At 38.3% G+C, this 18521-nt stretch overlaps 1 protein-coding gene across 1 annotated transcript in view; it reads right to left on the reverse strand.

The window, feature by feature from the left end:
• Positions 1-18521, reverse strand: part of ttn.2 (titin, tandem duplicate 2) — a 174752-nt gene that overhangs the window by 122174 nt on the left and 34057 nt on the right. The window contains exons 43-55 of the mRNA XM_082176625.1: positions 5931-9725; positions 4879-5157; positions 4182-4745; positions 3600-3881; positions 3232-3510; positions 2856-3137; positions 2411-2689; positions 2030-2317; positions 1644-1922; positions 1262-1543; positions 882-1160; positions 494-772; positions 10-288 (exon numbers count right to left, since the gene is read on the reverse strand). Of these exons, the coding sequence (XP_082032751.1) occupies positions 10-288; positions 494-772; positions 882-1160; positions 1262-1543; positions 1644-1922; positions 2030-2317; positions 2411-2689; positions 2856-3137; positions 3232-3510; positions 3600-3881; positions 4182-4745; positions 4879-5157; positions 5931-9725 (7446 nt within the window). The remainder of the gene's footprint in view (positions 1-9; positions 289-493; positions 773-881; positions 1161-1261; positions 1544-1643; positions 1923-2029; positions 2318-2410; positions 2690-2855; positions 3138-3231; positions 3511-3599; positions 3882-4181; positions 4746-4878; positions 5158-5930; positions 9726-18521) is intronic.

Genomic DNA, 18521 nt, shown 5'->3' on the forward strand with positions numbered 1-18521 from the left:
CATACTAACCTAAAACAGTTACAACTGCCTCACAACTGCTGCTTCCAGCATCATTTGAAATCTCAAATATATATTCTCCATCATCATTCTTCTCAGAAGAAAGAATTTTTAACATGGAGCTTGTATCTGTGCTCTGTACTTTGTATTTTTTCCCTGATGTCAGCTCTTTGCCATCCTTTAGCCATTTTGCTTTAAGAACTTTAGAACCAGAGTACCTGCACTCTAGAGTGGCAGGATCACCTACTGTAACACTGACAGACTTGGCTTGCTCTGTGATGTTTGCAGGCTCTGTAATTACAATAAAATATGTATAAATACATGAAAATAGCTCTAAATCAAAAAGAGCTATGATACGATAACTGAAAAATAACGCTGAAGGAAAACAGATGATTACAAATTTCAATTGATAAGAACAATGTAAAAACATTGAAACAAGAAAACAAGCAATTCTATAAATATTGTTTATAGTCTTAAACTATAAATTACTACACACCTTTTACTGCCAGTACTGCTGTACATTTCTGACTACCAGCTTCATTCTGAGCATGGCAAGTGTACTTTCCACCAAGTTTTAACTGCACACTAGAAATGTGTACCACTGCAGTCCGGTTCTCAAAAGATATCTGAACATGCTCAGATTCCTTGATCTCATGGTCATCTTTCATCCAAGAGATGGTCATAGGCAATGACCCTTTCAAAACACACTGCAAGGAAACCTCACCACCGAGGAGGACATTTGTATTATCCATCTTCATCACAAATGATGGTGGCTCTAATTGAAGATTATCAAATGCAAGATGATGTTAGGCCAATGTTCACAAGCTTTTTACTTTCACAGAAAGAAAAAAAAAATATTCCAAGAATTCCCTGGACTTACTAACCTTTCATCGTAATATGAAAATCACAAGAGGTTTGTCCAACTTCATTTGCTACAGTGCACTGATATTTGCCGACATCCCCAGGTTCAAATTTCAAAATCTGAAGAGCTGTTACATCATTTGTCAGGCTTATTATGTGTCTTCTATCATTTCGGATCTGCTTTGAGTCTTTGAAACAGGAAATCTCACAGGGAGCTGAGCCTGACACAGTTCCTTCCAACACAACATCTGTGCCTTTAACAATTTCTTTGGATTCAAAGGGTTTCACAAATTCGGGAGGTTCTGAGATAAGAAAGCACCAATTGGCTAATTGAGAACTGTTTTAACCAACAGGAAATGACTTAAACATCCTTGAAAAGTAAGATGATTAACTTCAAACAAACCTTTGACTGTAACCAAGCAACTGCATCTATCACTGCCAGCTTCACTTGATGCTTGGCAGATATAATCTCCACTGTCTTCAACACAGCAATTGGAAATCTTTAGTGTAGCAACTGAGTCGGTGAAGGCCATTTGGTATTTATCATTTGAGCTAAATTCAGTCTCATTCTTATACCATCTAATATTGATCTCTGGGCTGCCAGTCACTTTACATTCCAAAGTTGCAAGACTCCCATTCAATACTAGTTTAGTCAATTCAAGCTTCATCGCAAATTTTGGAGGTTCTATAAAAAGAAAATGACACATTAAGATGAATAAAATAACTAAAGAGTCATTCTGTAAAAAAATTGATCTAAAAATATCATCAAGAGTAAGAAAAGGCACCTTTCACAAATAAGGTGGCTGTGCATGAGACCCTTCCAGCATCGTTAGAAACTTGGCAAGTGTATTTTGCAGACTGATGTGGCTTCACAGAGTGCAGCTCCAGTGAACTTGAGTTGGCTTCTTTCTTGATGAAACAAGTTCCTCCAGTTAACATTTCTTTGTCTTCTCTGAACCACTTAATAATAAAAGGTGCAGTTCCAGTGAACGCAGCTTTTAGGACAACTGTAGTTCCTGGTATAACATCTTGGCTTTGAGGTTTCAAAGAGAAGACTGGGGGTTCTAAAGTTAATTTGAAAGGGTGGGGGAAAGAGATTATTTTAACAACCACATTTCAAGTTGACAGCAAACAAATACAAAAATTATAAAATGGGATCTATTATTCTAACCTTTAACAGAAACAGTTCCACTTGTTTCACTGTGTCCTGCAGCATTAGTTGCATGGCAGGTGAAAACCCCAGCATCTGATGTCTCTAAATCTGTTATTTTCAGTGTGGCAGTACTTTCCTGCATTTCAGTTGTATATTTTGTTCCAGTTGTAATGTCCTTTCCCTCTTTGAACCAAGATATTTTTATAGGCTGGGATCCTGACACTTTGCATTCCATTTGAATACTACCCCCAACATTACCATCTACCTTTTTAAGTGTTTTTGTGAATGTCGGAGGTATTATTTTATCTGCTCAAAAGAAGTAAAACACTATAGTTAAAATAACACACACATACACACAAACAACCAACTGAAAGATAATTTAGGAAGAAGACAACTAACCAAGAACAATGACTGAACAAGAACACTGCTCTTTTCCAACCCGATTAGAAACTTCAATTTTGTATTCACAGCTATCTCCTCGCTCTGCCGAGAGGATTTTCAAGACTGCCACATTGTCTTTGAAGGAGATTTTGTATTTTCGACTTCCTGTCATCTCTTTTCCATCTCTGAACCATTTTACTTTGAGATCTGGACTTCCTGAAACTTTGCACTCAAGAGTTGCAGAGTCACCTGCTGTTACACTGATGGATGGAGGTTTCTCAACAAATCTAGCTGGTTCTTTAACAAAAATGAAATAAATCTATTAATAAACCAATCAACCAATCAATTAAGAAGAAGAAGAAGAAGAAGAAGAAGAAGAAGAAGAAGAAGAGGAGGAGGAAGAAGAAAATACTACAAAATAATATAATGCTAAATAGTGATATGTTTATGGTTTAATTCTAACCTTGAACTGAAACAGTGGCATCACACTTTTGTTTTCCGGCCTCATTTTCAGCTTGACAAGTATATTTACCCCCATGGTTAATGGCCACATTTGCTATTGCCAGAATAGTGATGCTGTTTTCAAAACTTGTGGTAATATTAGGATCATCATCTCTGACTAACTCTGAGTCTTTAAACCACTGAACTGTGATAGGAGCAGAACCCTTAAGAGCTCCTTGCAGTTTCACAGCACTGCCTAAAACTGCAGTGGTGTTCTCAACCTTCTTTACAAAGGATGGTGGGTCTGCATAAAAAAGGGCAGATACATTTTCACATTAAATAAAACATTAACAACAACAAAGCAATTTTTTTAGGCCATTGAAATTGATTGTACCAACCTCTCAATTTGGCCACTGCTTTTGTAGATATTTTACCAACATCATTGGAAATACAGCACTGATAATCTCCAACATCTGCACTTTCAAAAGATTTGATTTCCAAATATGCAACTGAGTCCTTTGAAACAATACTGTACTTCTTGTCAGAGGAAACTGGGTTTTTGTTCTTAAACCAGGTCACCTCAAATGGAGCAGTGCCTGTAACTTCACATTCAAGCTGAGCTGTGCACCCTTTGACTACCTCCACCATTTGCAACTCCTTTTTAAATGCAGGAGGTTCTAAGAATAATAAAAACAATAAGAGTTTATGTTATATTATAACTCAATATAATGAGCATTAATCAGAAGGTAAGAATCTTGAGTATTACCTTTTACAGTTACTTGAGAGCTGCAGCTTTCACAGCCAGCCTCATTCATCACTTCACAAGAGTAATTTCCACTGTCAGACTCAGACAATTCAATAATCTCAAGAGTGGCTTGGCCGGCCTTAAATGTGATTTTTTGTTTTTCAGAGGAACTAAGCGGTTTGTCATTCAAAAACCAAGTCACATGGAGTTCAGGCGATCCTTTGACAGTGCACGACAGACGTGATGACATTCCTTGTTTCCATAAGATCTTAGGCTCTAGCCTTTTAACAAAGACTGGAGGTTCTACGGATTAAAATGCAAAGGGGGAAAAAGATTTTTGATTTGTTTGAAAGAAAAAGACAAGTTAAGAAAAGACAACTTCAACAGGTAAATATAAGAGACATGTGAAGCAGCACCATGAAAATAAGCTGTAATACTTAATATGGCAAAGAAGAGCAGCATCAACTGATGCTTAAGCTTTGTGACATCCATCTAAGCAATGCAAATACACTAATCTGCTCACACTGAGAGAAATTAATACCCAGTCATGCAGATTTGTTTCAAATACTGCATCTACCAAGGGCATTAATCTGAAAGTCTTACCTTGCACTGTCACACTAGAAGAGCAACTGGTGCTTCCTGCATCATTGGCAGCAGTACAGGTATATGTACCTGTATCTTTGAGTTTGGCCTTTTGAATTTCAAGACAGGCTATTTTTTCTTCAAAAGCTAGTTTACAGTCCATTGTGGTATGGAGTTTCTTGCCATCTCTCATCCAGATGATAGAAACACCAATGTCTTCATCTATATGACATTCAAGACGTAGTGGGTTTCCCACAGCAATAGTGATTGACTCAAAGCTCTTCACAAAGTTGGGTTTGTCTACAACCCTCAGTTCAGAGAAGCATGTAGCTGTACCGACACTGTTTGAAGCTTTGCAAAGGTATGTTCCCTGATCACTTTGTTGTAGATTCAAGATTTCAAGAAAATACTTGTTCTTGTCAGAGGATGCTTTGCAGTGATCATCATTTGAAATGGCAATATTGTCTTTATGCCAGACAACATTCATTGGGTCAGAACCAGAAATAACACACTGAAATTTTGCTTGCTTGTCCACAAATAAAGTCATCGAATCAGGCTTTGATACAAACTCTGGTGGGAAAATCTCTACAAAAAGAAGATATCAATAAGAAGATATAAACAACTTTGCCAACAAAGTATCAAACACAAAGCATGTCAGCTCCAGAGTTAAATATTTCAAGACAACCAATAGACAATAAGAAAGTTATATTTGTCTTACCTGTCACACTTAGTTTAGCAGAGCAGCTGTCACTTCCATGGCGGTTTGATGCTTTGCATGTAAATTCTCCACTGTCAGCAACTGATGGGCTAAAGATCTCCAGGGATGAGGTGTGATGAAAGCTGATAATTCTGCATTTGTCAGTATGTCTGAGCTCAGAACCAGACTTGAACCACTTGAAGGTCACACCTGGAGCCTCCTCAATTTCGCATTCGAACTTTGCAGGACTGCCAACATTGACCTCCAGATTTTGAATTTTCTGCCTAAAAACAGGTGGCACTAAATTGTGCACACAGATAAAAAGCAAATTAATACATTATATTTAACATGTCCGCTAACAAGTAATAAGTGTGAGAATGAAAAGCAGAAACCACTGATTGGCACTTTCAAACACCTGAAATGTTTTACAAAAACGTTTACTAAAAAAGTTCAATAGGTTAAATGTAACCATTTAGGTACATTCTAGCATCTATAAAATTTATAGATATTGTATTTTCAAAAAGTGCCAATTTCTGTGGTTACTGTAATGGAGTAAAAAAAAAAGCATTCCAGGAGTGACTGTGAAGAGTAATGGTGATCTCGCTATGAGGGAGAGAAAAACAAATTCCATGAAGAGTGAAAAAGACTTGACATCCTAGCATGCATGCAAAAAAGATCAAGAATGAGGTGCTCAATGACTGATGAAACAATGAAAAACAATGGAGTATTTCATGACCAATTTACAGAGGTGAATACAAAAAAAGTGGAAAATACTGCAGGAGTGAAGGAGATGAATGTTGGAATGACACTGAAAGATCCAACGGGTTAAGAGTTGGTGTGAAGAAGTGAAGACATGCTAACATTTCAGTGATGTGAAAATGGTGGCAAAATCGCAGCATTGTGAACAAGATCAGAGCGGAAGGCATTACGAAGGTATTTTCATATGAAACAAAGATCTATACTATTAGTTGGTGTGGAGATACTGAGAAAGCACGTCTGATGAAGTGTGTCTATTTTAGCTATGAATGGCAAGAGTTAGTCATGTGGTGACAAAATAATCCCATAATTCCAACCTCTTAAGACCACAGTGAGGTGGGAGGACGTTGAGGTCTTGCCAGCATCACCTACAGCCTCACAGGTATATTCTCCTTGATGATCCTTCATAACCTTGCTGATTTCTAGTGTGTAAGTGTCATGGTCTATGGAACACTTGAACTCTTTGCCAGACTTAATAGATTTTCCATTAAAAAGCCAATTCACTTTCTTCACATGTCTAATAGTCAATGAAAATTTGGCCTCTGAATGTTCCTCTATTATAATATCCTCCAACGAGCTTTCAAAAATTGGGTAACCCTCTCTAACAACTTCTTTCTCTAATTTCATAAATGCTTCAGTTATATATTCCTCCCTTTCCTCTCTCTGAAATATGACTTCAGTGGACCGTTCATTTGAAAAAGGCCCCAAAACAGGTTCAGTTGTCATACCTGCAGCCCCTACATCCCTCCCATGCCCTTTTACTGTCACAGATCTGGTTTCTTGTTGCTCAACTTGGATAGACTGTTGAATCTCAATTTTTGATTCACTTGCCACATGAATAGTTGACTGTTGCACAAAAGCTTGCTCTTTAGCTGTTACAGACTGAAAAGAGGCTTTGGCTTCAGTTTTTACAGTTGCAGATTGAATATTTGATGATGTGAAAGGCTCTACATTTTCTGTCATTCTTACCATCTCCACCACAGGTGAAAGCAATTCTTTTGTAGAAGCCTTAGTAACCTGTAATCTTTGGGGCCTGCTGATTTGCATTGTGCCTGGCTGCTCTGAGGTCAGAACCTGTTGCTCTCGATAGACAATAGAGTAGAAAGCAGCTTGAAGTTCACTTCTGAGATCAGCAGTCTGGGGATAATCTCCTTCAAAAGCAATTGTAATTTCAAGTGGGGCACTTGCACTTGTAATAAGATAAGTGAACATGACAAATTTGGGTTCTCTCCTTTCTTTTACCTCATGAATTTCTACAGCTCCTAAACTCTCCACTACATCTGCCAGGATCAAAGGTTGGTCAAGAGCAACAGCAGTTGCAAGAGTACTTTTTAACTGGTATTTAATGTCCAATGAATGTGGTTTTGGAGGCGCAATAACAAAAGTGAGCTCTTTGGGTAGTGTTTGGCTCTCTCTTGCCTCTGACACTAAAACGGTACCCATCTTTTGCTCACTGACAACTGCTGTGGTTGTTTCAGATTTTGTGATATCCTCAGATAACTCCGCTTTGATTACTCGCTTTTCTTCCATTAATACTGACTGTCTAACAGACTGTCCTTCCTGAATTTGAACTGCAAAGTCTTGTTCAGTGGCCACAAGAGCAATACTACTCTCTGTTGAGATAGCCTTTTCTTCTACATAAATTAATTCAGATGGGATTTTGGGTTCAACTTTGCTTTTAGACACAAATTTCTCAATTGTTCCTATATTCTCTGTGTGTCCCTCCTCTATATCCTGACTCTCTGACACAGATGTCACATGCACAATATTCCAGTGATCTTCTTTCTGAACTAGGGCACGCTGCTGTTTAACATCACTTACAAAAGGAGTTTCCTTCGGTAACGGCACTGGCTCTGAAAAGACTTGAAGAATACTTTCAGGTTTGGGTTCTTTTCTGATTTCAGACTGCATGCCTTTAACAGACACATCAAGATCTTTACAATAATCAGCAGTATGCTCTCTTTTCTCTTCTGTGCTTGCAGCATGATAACGAGCTTTTTCCTGTCTCTGTACTGCAATCTGTTTATCTGTTTTTTCCATTGAGATTATCCCTTCTTTTGTCAACGTATTTTCTAAATGAATGGCCTGAAGATGCAAAGGAGCAGGAGCTTCTTTACCAGGATGAATGAAAAGTTCTGTTTTTTCTGCTGAAAACTGAGATGACTCCTCGCATGTCACTGTCTGCTGTAAATCCACTGACACTGTGTGCTTAAGAACAGGACTTTTTTGAGCATCTGCCTTGCCTTGGACTGGTTTCTCACTGCTGAACCTGCCTTCAGATGGAAGAATATCCTGATCTGTGATGACCTGTAAATGTAGAACTTGTTCTTCTTCTCTCTGGGACTGCACTGAAATGGCACTTTCTAAACCTGGGATCAAACTTGACTGATCAGCTTGTAGCTGATGCTTTTCCTCAGCAACGAGAGCTGATTTAAATGCACTGTCTTTGACTAGAGATGCAGTCTCCTCAACTGGTCTGTGCATTGATAACCTCTGTTCTTTTGCTAAAGTTTGAGCAGTCTCACTAACTGAAAGGACAACTGGTTCTGGTGGCTCTTTCTTCAGTGTTGTCAGAAAGGTAGATTCTTGAGTTGACAGTTCTTTAGTGTGACCTTCTGTGATCTGTTGTTTCTCCGTTGAAACTGCACTGTAAAGAATTTTAACTCCCTCTTTAACCTGGTAGCCTTTTTCCTGCTGAGTATGCGGTATAACCTGTGAATGTTCTTTAACAATTGGGAGTTTTGACTCAACTTGGTGACTTGATATTGGATACTTGGGCTCAGGAGATGCCTTGATCTGTTCTGTTTCTCTGGTTGATAATGGCTCAGCTTTGACAATTGTCAGTGGAGTTACACTCTCAGTTATGGCAGACATTATTTGTGAGGGGTGCTCTTTTGCAATTTCCAGCTCTGTAACCTCTGGACTTTTGATTCGTTCAAAGTGCTGTTCTGTGAAGCCTTGGCGTTCTTGAACTGCCGAGGTCATAGTAGCCATCTGGAGCTGTTTCAAAGGGATTGCTACCACTGGTTCTGGCTGAACTGAAGCAGATATTACTCTCTCCTGCACTTCATGAGACTCCAACACAGCAGCTTGATGAGTCACCTGCTCCCTGTGCATAGTTGCAATGGAAACATCCAAGTCATGCAGAGTGTCAACCTGCTCGCTCGCTACCATTTGCCTATCTTCTGTGCCAATGGTATAAATTACCTGATGGTCTCCCTGCAAACTAGCACCTGCCTGTCCAGGTAGGCTCACACTGTACAAACGTGATTCAGTGGCTTCCTCTTTCATGGACACTTTATAACTTTTTTGCTCTTGAACTAATTGCTGTTTGTGAAATACAGAGACTTTTTTGTGGAATACTATCAACTCAGCACTGCAGCTTGCCTCCCCAAAAGGATTGACAGCCTTGCATGTGTAGAGTCCACTGTCTTTCTGTTTGATGTTATTCATGATAAGAAAGCCAGAGCCATCTGGGTTACTTACAACAGAACAGATCTGGCTTGATTTAATTAGAAAATTACCTTTAAACCACTGAACATCAGGAAGTGGAGTACCAGTAACTCTATACTGAAATTTCACCTCACTGCCCTCTGCACACTGCACAGGTTGAATTTGTGTGGTAAAGCATGGTGGTTGCCCTGGTATTTTAAACATTTGTTCCACCCACTTTTCTGCTGCTGATAATTGACTCACTTGTACCTTTAATATTGTCTTGCAGGTGGTTTGGCCAAATCTATTACTGGCGGTACAAGAGTACTCTCCCTCGTACTCTTTCTTTACTTGTGTTATTATTAAAGTGTACTCATCTCTCTCCTCTACAAACTTATAAACTGATGAAGAAGTGATAACTCTTCCATTGTAGAACCACTGAACTTTTGGCTTTGGCAAACCAGATACTGTGACAGTAAACCTAACTGACTCTCCAACAGTAACTTCCACAGGTGTAAGCTTGGACTCAAATACAGGTTTCTCCTTTTTCCTTTCCAACAAACTAGAAAAACGTTTTTGCTCTGGCTTGAGTTCAAGTGTTTTTGACTTCTCAGGTAAATTAAGTGATGTGCTGTAGGTTTCTTCCTCTTCTTCGGTCTTCACAGTCAAACTAGAAAATTCTGTATGAAAATAATGGGATTAAAGATTCAACAAAATATTCTCATCAATTACAAGTTTAGATAAAGATGGAGGTCATTCAATATTAGTAAAGAAGCGGACATAATAATGCCCTTAAGAGATTAAAAAATACAGAATAACAGTAATCAGTTTTATCATAATTTTATTTACTTTTCATGTACATAGAATTACAATAAATGGGTAGAACAATGCATTTATGATTCTAATAAAATTATAGCACAGTCATTTAGATTTCTTTATCCCTATCCATACAGGTTTGACTAGCTGGCTACCTATATTTGTATCCCAAAATAATGACAATTGTAGATACAGAAAGGCATAGAAATGAGAACACATACGCAAATTATAACTCATAAATCATCACTGTATAATATTTTTTTTTATCTAACCTATTTTTATTTTAACATTTTTATTTACAACCTATTAAATCTTTAACTCACTTACCACTACTTTTAGAAAAACATGATCGAACTATACAACAAAAAATTTAAATTATTATCCAAAACTATGCAGTATTATTTATACTATAAATGATGAACTTGAGCAAGGAAAATCTAGTCTCTCCAGACATAATTAAAACTATTTCAACAATTTTTCCTTACCTTTTTTTCTGATCACACTGTTAACATTAAGGAAGAAAGAAAATCACAAAAGGGGGAAATAATATTCATGCAATTTGAAATAAAACAAAAAACTGTCAACATTTTAAATCTATTAGACTGGACATGCGTTATCAAGAAATTCAATTAGATCTTTCAAAACTGTGCTTGAAAATCTCACCCAAGCTGTTGGCAGACATAAGCAAAGGTACAATATTTCATTATAAAATGTGTCTTTTCACCACCAAAAACAAAGTCCAAGTACAGCATCCAAAAGGGAAAAAACTAAAACTGTCCCCCAAAGTGTAAAACCAATGTGAGTTACTGAAGAGAAATTGAGGATAATTTCAGGTCTTTTCAATAAATTGTGGATCAACCATTAAAATATATACCACCGAATAATAATTTTGAATGCAGATTGAGCAAACGTTTCTATACATAATTTCACAATAATTTACAATTGTAAAACATAAAAAATTTGTATGTGTTCAAAGTAAACAAAACAACAAACCTGCCTGACATTGTTTCATAAACAGCACTTTAAACTGCAGTCAAATTAAAACACTTTTAACAACGAACTTGTTTCAGTGTAACCAGCTTTGTTTTGGATAATACATTTGAATTCACCAGCATCACTGTGAGTTACATTTGTTATAAGCAAATTGAAATGTCCTGATGCTTTCTCCTGGATAATATATCTAGCATTTTTTACCGGAGCACCATCTTTGAACCACTCTGCTGTAGGATTTGGTTTGCCGCTCACTAAGCACTGAAGAATCACAGGTGTACCTACAGCTGCAGTTACATTTTGTAGTGGGATTATACATTTTGGGGGAATTTCAGTGACCTGAAACTCAAAACTACAAGAGTTTGTTGATTTGCCTTTGAATTCTATTTTATCATCTTTTGAGGGTTCTGCAAAGACATCGAAATTAATACTAACATATTTCTCTCCTTGATCACTTATCTCATTATCAGTAATAGCAACCAGTCTGACAGCTTTCTGAGACTCATCAAATTCCTGTTGGAACTCAAATTCAAGCTCTATCTCTGATGTCTGTTCTCCATCAAATGATGAATTTCCAACAACCAAGTCAAACTTCTGAGGATGAACTTTTGCACTGCCAAGAGAAACTGCAGTTAGTTCTCTTCCCCTTGTCTTGCCTGAGAATGACTGTGGATTCATAACCGTAAGTGACGCCCTGCAAAGTGTTTCACCAACAACATTAATAGCTCTGCATGTATATATGCCACTGTCATGTATGTTGGCTTTGAGAATCTTCAGAAAATGATTATCACTATCTGAGCTACAGATGTATTTTTTCTTATCCATAGGAATCTTCATATTGCCTTTGTACCATGACACTATTGGCGAGGGAATACCCATTAAAGAACATTCAAACATTACATTTGTGTTTTCAACAGTTTCAATGTCATAAATAGGGTTTATAAAACGTGGCGGCATTTCTGTAACTTCAAAAGCTATTTTTAAATCATCACTTTCTTGAGTTATGAAATCCACAGTCCCTTCCTCAAACATGCTTGGAAGAACATCAAGGGATATGATCATACTTTTGTTATCAGCTGTATACTCTGGAATGGTAACAATCTTTACCTGTTTTTCAAACTCTTTCACCTCATTCTCATCTAACTCAACCTCCAACAAGATTTCTTGAGGAGAGGGAGACCTTGACAGATCCTCATCCTCCTCAACATCAAACTCAATGACATGCTGATGGGTAACAGCAGGAGGGGGTAGCATTTGCCTTGCTTCCTGAGATATAACAAGAACCAAAGCAACACTTTTTGCCTCACCAACATAATTAAGAGCCTCACAGATATATTCCCCTTGGTCAGCTTTTGTGATATTCCTAATTTCCAGGGCAATGTTATCACCATCTCTTTCAATAATAGTCCTCTCATCTGCTTCGAGCTCAGTTTTGTTTCTAAACCATTTCACTTCTGGAGTGGGTAGTCCAAATACTTCAGCACAGAACTGTAAGGAATCGCCCTCAAAAACTCTTCTTTTTGTAAGTGGCTTAAGGAAAGCTGGAGGAATTCCCTGAACCTTTTCCTGAAGTGTCCCCAAGCCTAGTGAACCACGTCCCTCTGGAAGAATCATACACTCATCGATAGTAAACACAGGGGGAGTTGTTTCAATACCCTCATCATCTGGAGAACTGAGAAACTTAGCCGGGGAATAAAAACCTTCACTAGAGCTACTTGAGAGTCTGTTATGTTCCACAGGGGGAAACGGATACTCAGGAGGTGTCATGACACCCCCTGGAGTCTCTGAGGGGGTATGGAAAGATTCTGGTGACTTTTGAATTTGAGAAATTTCAGTGGATGAAGCTGGTGTGTAGAACCGTTCTATTTCTGCCATCTCCTCACTGAATGTGCTACCAACTTCAATAGACATTTCTGACTCTGGCGATAAAGGCCTTCCCCAATCAGTTGGTTGGTTATAGTAGTCATAAACAGCACTAAAAGTTACTTCTTCTTCCTCAAGTTTGGGAACACCAACCGCCCCTAGCCTAGCAGATTTGTTCTGTTGTGGTTGCTGTCTCTGTGGGGGGTACTCTGACAAAGGGTAATCTGTGGAGTCAGATTGCAATACTCTGTCAACCTCAATTTTGGGTTTTACAATAAGAAGTTTTGTTATATCTGAGGCTTCCATCCTATCATGTTTTATATCAACTGGACTGACGTTATCTTGTGGCATGTCCTCAACTTCTGCTCTTCGAACACTAATAGTACCCATTTTTACGGGTTCAGTTATTTCAGCGGACTGTACCTTGGTTTCTAACATGAGTTCTTGAGCAGAGTTATCAATTTCACTTTGCCTAACGCATGCCTCCTCCTTTATAATTCTTTGCTCAACTGTGCTATCCAAAACTGTTTTAGGGCTAACAGAACTGTCTTTTGGGTTATTTTTTTCTGGTAATCTAGCCTGGGGTCTGATTAAAGTAGGTGATTGCTGAACCTCGGTAACATTGGCCAAGGATACAAAATGCTGCAAGTCAAATAACTTTGATTCTATAGAAGACATTCTCACATCTGACTTTTCTTCTATAGTGTTTTCTGTGTTGTCCAGAACTGCCTCTGTAACATCTGTTGGAGCTCTTAAGGGGAAGGTCTTAGCTGCAGTCAAAGTAGGATATTGCATCCTGTCCTCACTGGAGAGAATTGAAGTTATTTGTTCTTTTTCATATTGCCCAGGTTCGAGAGCAAACTCTGGAATATCTTCAACAGGAAAAGAGGCCTCACCCTTTGATTGTGCTGTTGGCTCATCGGGCTCATCTACAAAAGATGTTGGTGTTTCAAATGCTTGTTTTAATTTTGATACTTTAACCTCTGCCCCAGACGACTGCAAACCACAGCCTGTTATTACAGGCATTTCTGAAGCTGGTTTCTTAATGCGCTTAAGTTTGGGAGCATCTGGCTGTGGGTAATCCGTTTTGATAATATCATGAAATTCAGCAGGTTTGACTGAACAGTCATAATTAAGAATGTCCTCACTTGTAAGAGTAATATCTTGGGATGGTGTGGAAGAACTTGATAAAGTCTTTGTTTGAACTTTGGTGATTTCTAAAGATAAGCCAAGAGATCTTGTTTGGTTATCCATTTCTGTTACGGCAATGGATGAAAATCCAGAGTCCAGAGTTGCAGAATCAAAAGACACATCAGCAACACTTTCAACCTGCCCAAGTTTGTTAGATGCAATACATCTATATGTTCCAGCATCAAGACATGTGAAATTGTCAATGAATAGTCTATAACTTTTGTCTTGTACCTGAAATCTATATTTACTGTTATTAAGATCAAGGAAAATGTCATCATGGAACCAGGTGGCTTCAGGTGTTGGTTCACCAATTATGATGCACTCAAGTATAGCAGTCTGTCCCTCTGAAACACTAATGTTATCTAGTTCTCTGAAAACGTGGGGAGCCTCACGACCATCATCAAAGGAAAATGTGAACTTATGCTTCACTGTTTGAGAGGTGCCATCATCAACTGGAGATTCTGAGGTTTGCTCAACAGGCTCAAATGTGTCTTTAGCCTCATCGAACATCTCTAGCACTGGAGTTGGAGCAGTTATTCTGATCTCAACTGGTGAGGAGTGAATAGATGAAGATGAAGTTTGTGGCATGAGCATAACTGCCTGGGGTACCTGCAATGTGTATTTGCTGTCTATCACAGGTTTCATTAGGGACTTAAGTTCTTCCTCTATCATTTCTTCTTCAGTGAACACTGACTCATCTGTTACTTTAAATTCTTGAGGAGGCCCTATCTCTGTCTTTAACAGAACATCTTCAGTTACTTTCAATATGCAACATGTACTTGCTTTTCCATGTTTGTTAGCAATATTACAAGTAAACACACCTTGATGGTCAATGGTTGGATAATAAATGATCAGTGTTGATGAATTTGCTTTGGTACGAACGTCAAAATCAGGGTCTCTCATTATAAGATGTCCATCTTTAAGCCATGAAACAGATGGCTGGGGATCTCCCTGGAATTGGCAACTGATTTCAGTCATTTCACCTCTCTTTACCTCAATCTCTGGCTTTAATATCATCACAAAGACAGGTGCTCGTGGTTTTACTACACTCATAGACATTTTCTCTGCAATGGGAGAAACACTGGGGATTTCTCGTTTTGATAGAGTTTTCTGTTGCTCTATTACATCAGGTTCATGTCTCGACATTGTCACAACTTTTACATCACCATGATGCTGCTGAACTACATCCTCATAACCCAAATATTGTCTTTCAATTCCTACAGTCACATCTGTACCTATTTTATCAGGCATAAACTCTTCAGGCTTTGTATACAAAATAACTTTTTCTGTTGGCAAAGCTGTGGACATCAACGTTGTCTCAGGTAATACAACAGAAGACTGCACATGCTCTGCAATGGCCCAATTAGATTCTAATTCAACACTTTCTTCTTGCTCAATTGGAACATCTTGTTGCCATTTTTTAATCCGCTTTGCTAGAGCCTCCTCCTCACTGACAAAATAGTCACTTTCAGTCCTTAACTTCTCACTATCAGCCTCAGAAATCATTTGCTTTTGTGTTTTAGACCTATCAGTTACATAGGAGTGAGAAGAAACATCACTAAAGAACCTCTCTTTTGCTGTTCTCTGTGGTGACACCTTATTCACATTTTCCAATTCAGCATCTTTATGTGTGGTTTTACTGAGAGTGTTTTCTAAAGCACTCTCAGTAACACCACCCCAATCAGGATCAAGTTCAACAGCCTGTTCTTGCTCAGTCAAAACATCTTGTTGCCATTTCATTATACGTTGAGTTAGTGCCTCTTTTTCACTCACTTGATCGCTCTCACTTTTTAACTCATTTATTCTTTCTCGCGATAAGTGCAACTCACTCTCACCTGAGCATTCATGTAAATGTTTTTCTTTAAATGAAGATCTTGAAGTCTTTGTAAATGTGGATTCCCTTTGAGTTTTTAAAGCTGATTCTGCTGCTTCTTTCTGAACTTTGCCAAAAGATTCATGAGAATAAGAGCCTTTTTGTTCTGACTTTCGGGGAGCAACAGACTCTGTCTGATCAACCTGCACATCTTGTTGCCATTTTTGTGTGCGCTGAGCTAAGAACTGATCTTCACTTTCTATGTGATCACCCTCCAAGTTTTTCTCAATGATGTTCTCCATAGACATAGCTCTATTTTCTAATTTCTGTACAGGAGCCTTTTTACTTTCATGTTGCAGACTATCATCAGCAATAATTTTTTCTTCCTTTAACTTCACTGCCTTTGTCCTTAAATACTCTTTGTCTGCTTGCTTCTCATGTGAAGGGATGATCTCCTTTGGACTGTTTACTTGATTGGAAGCTTCTCCTGTCTCTAACCACTGTAACCCAAATGGTTCCTTTGCCTTGACCTGTGGTTCTTCATTCCACTGCACATCCTGTTGCCATTTTCGAATGCGCTGAGCTAAGAACTGATCTTCACTTTCTAAGCACTCACTCTCAAGGTTTTTCTCAAGGATGTTCTCCACTGACATAGCTCTCTGTTCTAATTTCTGTACAGGAACTGTTTTAACTACATCACCAAAAAATATTTCTTTCATTGGCTTTACTGCCTTGGCTCTTAATGACTCTTTTTCTTGTGATTCTTCATGTGATGCGCTTATCTCCTTTGTATTGCTTGCTTGTTTAGAAGCTTGTCCTGCCTCTAACCACTGCAACACAAATGGTTCTTTTGCCTTGGTCTGTGCCTCTTCATCCCACTGACTCAGGCTTGCATCATCTTTGTGATCTAAAATATCATATTCTATATCCTTTTCTGACTCCTCTTTAGATGTGATCTCTTGATCCATCCGTGCATCAGATACTTCAGCTTGAATGTCTTTTCTTAAAGTTTCCTCTAGAGGAAGTTCACCCTTCATAATTCGCAGTGCCCTAGATCTTGACTGAGGTTCAAAGGAGTGTCTGACTCTTCGTTCTTTTGATTGGGAGCCGAGTCCAGTAATTCTCTCCAGTCTGCTCTGATATTCTGCTGAACATCTACCACTTTCAGCTTGCTCACCAGGCCGAACAACATGTTGAATTTCGGGCAAAGTAGATGGCTTTACTCTGAGTCTCTCAACATAATCTGTGTAACAAGGCTCACTTGTAACCGATTCCACCTCAAACTCAGAAGAGGACATTGTAGATATTGAAAGTCTCTTTTTCTTTTTGACAGCCTTTTGTAAGAGACTAAGTTTTGCTTTAACCTCTCCATGAAGGCTGTCTGTGTCACTAAATCTGTCACTGTACCTATCACTACACCGGTCACTGAATTTATCACTAAACCTATCACTGTATCGGTCACGACCGGTGAATCTGTCACAGTATATATCACTGTATCGATCACTGAACCTCTCGTATCTCTCGTACATCGGAGTTGGAGAGCGTGCACGTTCGGATGCAGTCTCAAACTTGCTGTCTTTGTCTGGTGTTCTTGATGGGGATGAAGTTCTAAAATACATTGTGCGGAACAGAGTGCTTTTTGATCTATGACGCCCCTTTGTTTGCCCTTTGCTCGTTTTATCAAAAGGAGAGCCAACACATCTTAGATCTACTCTAAATTTTCTTTCTTTTGTTGAATCAGCTAATGAATCTGAGCTTGAGTGGGCTTTGTTTGAGGATCTAGAATAGCAGAAATAAGATACATCTTGCTCTTCCCTCAGTGATACAAGAAGTGATGCTGTGGTTTCAGCAGAGCCTTCAGTGTTAATTGCCATGACTTTGTAACTGCCTGAATCTTTTTCCTTAATCTCTTTAATTGTTAAACTGGTTGCATGCATATGCATTTTACTCACTGTATATATTTTACGATGGTGCTCCTTCTGTATCTGTCTATTATTATGAAACCACAATATCGTTGGAGGTGGCATTGCAACTACCTTGCACCTAAAAGATGCAGTGTCACCCTCCACAACAGATTGAAATTTCAGCTTTTTGGTGAAGGAGGGTTTACAGTTTTCAGATGGGGCTACAAGACCTTGATCTAAACTTTCTTCTGGGTCTGAAAATGCACCATGCTGCAGTCCTCCTTTTTCCATGTGTTCAGCTCCTTCATTATAAAACAACTCTGGAAAAAAGGGAGACAAATTTCAACAAAATGCCCAGTTTGCTAAAGAAAATGAAATATATTTCAAATAGAATATTAATAGATATATTAAAGCATGCATCAAGTCACAAAGCCATAAAAAACAAATTCACTCACCATATTTGTTCGAATAAACGCAAGACTTGAGTCTTTATTAAAGATTCTGACACGAAAATCACTTGATGTTTTGTTCCTTCTTCTGTGGACAGTTCTTCAAAGCATAAATTTATTTTCAAAGCATTAACACGTATCCAAATAATACTGATCTGGTTCGCAAAAGAGCCTCTTGTATATTTAAGTTGGTGGATATATATCCTAAAATATTCCTTACCTGACTTGCAGAATGATGAATAAACGCCCTTTCTAATCCTTAGAATGACGAAAATCTTTCATACATATAGAGAAACATCACTCTCTATTGATAAAAAAGAGTGTGGTCATTAAACAGCTCTAGACTTCTTTGAGAAGGCGTTTATTCGAACTAATATAGTTTACAGGTATAACCATGTTATTTTAAAAAGCAAACAACATTAATCACATACCGCTATCTGCAAGCCAGTC

This window comes from Leuciscus leuciscus, assembly GCF_965113295.1.
Source record: "Leuciscus leuciscus genome assembly, chromosome: 7".
NCBI lineage: Eukaryota > Metazoa > Chordata > Actinopteri > Cypriniformes > Leuciscidae > Leuciscus > Leuciscus leuciscus.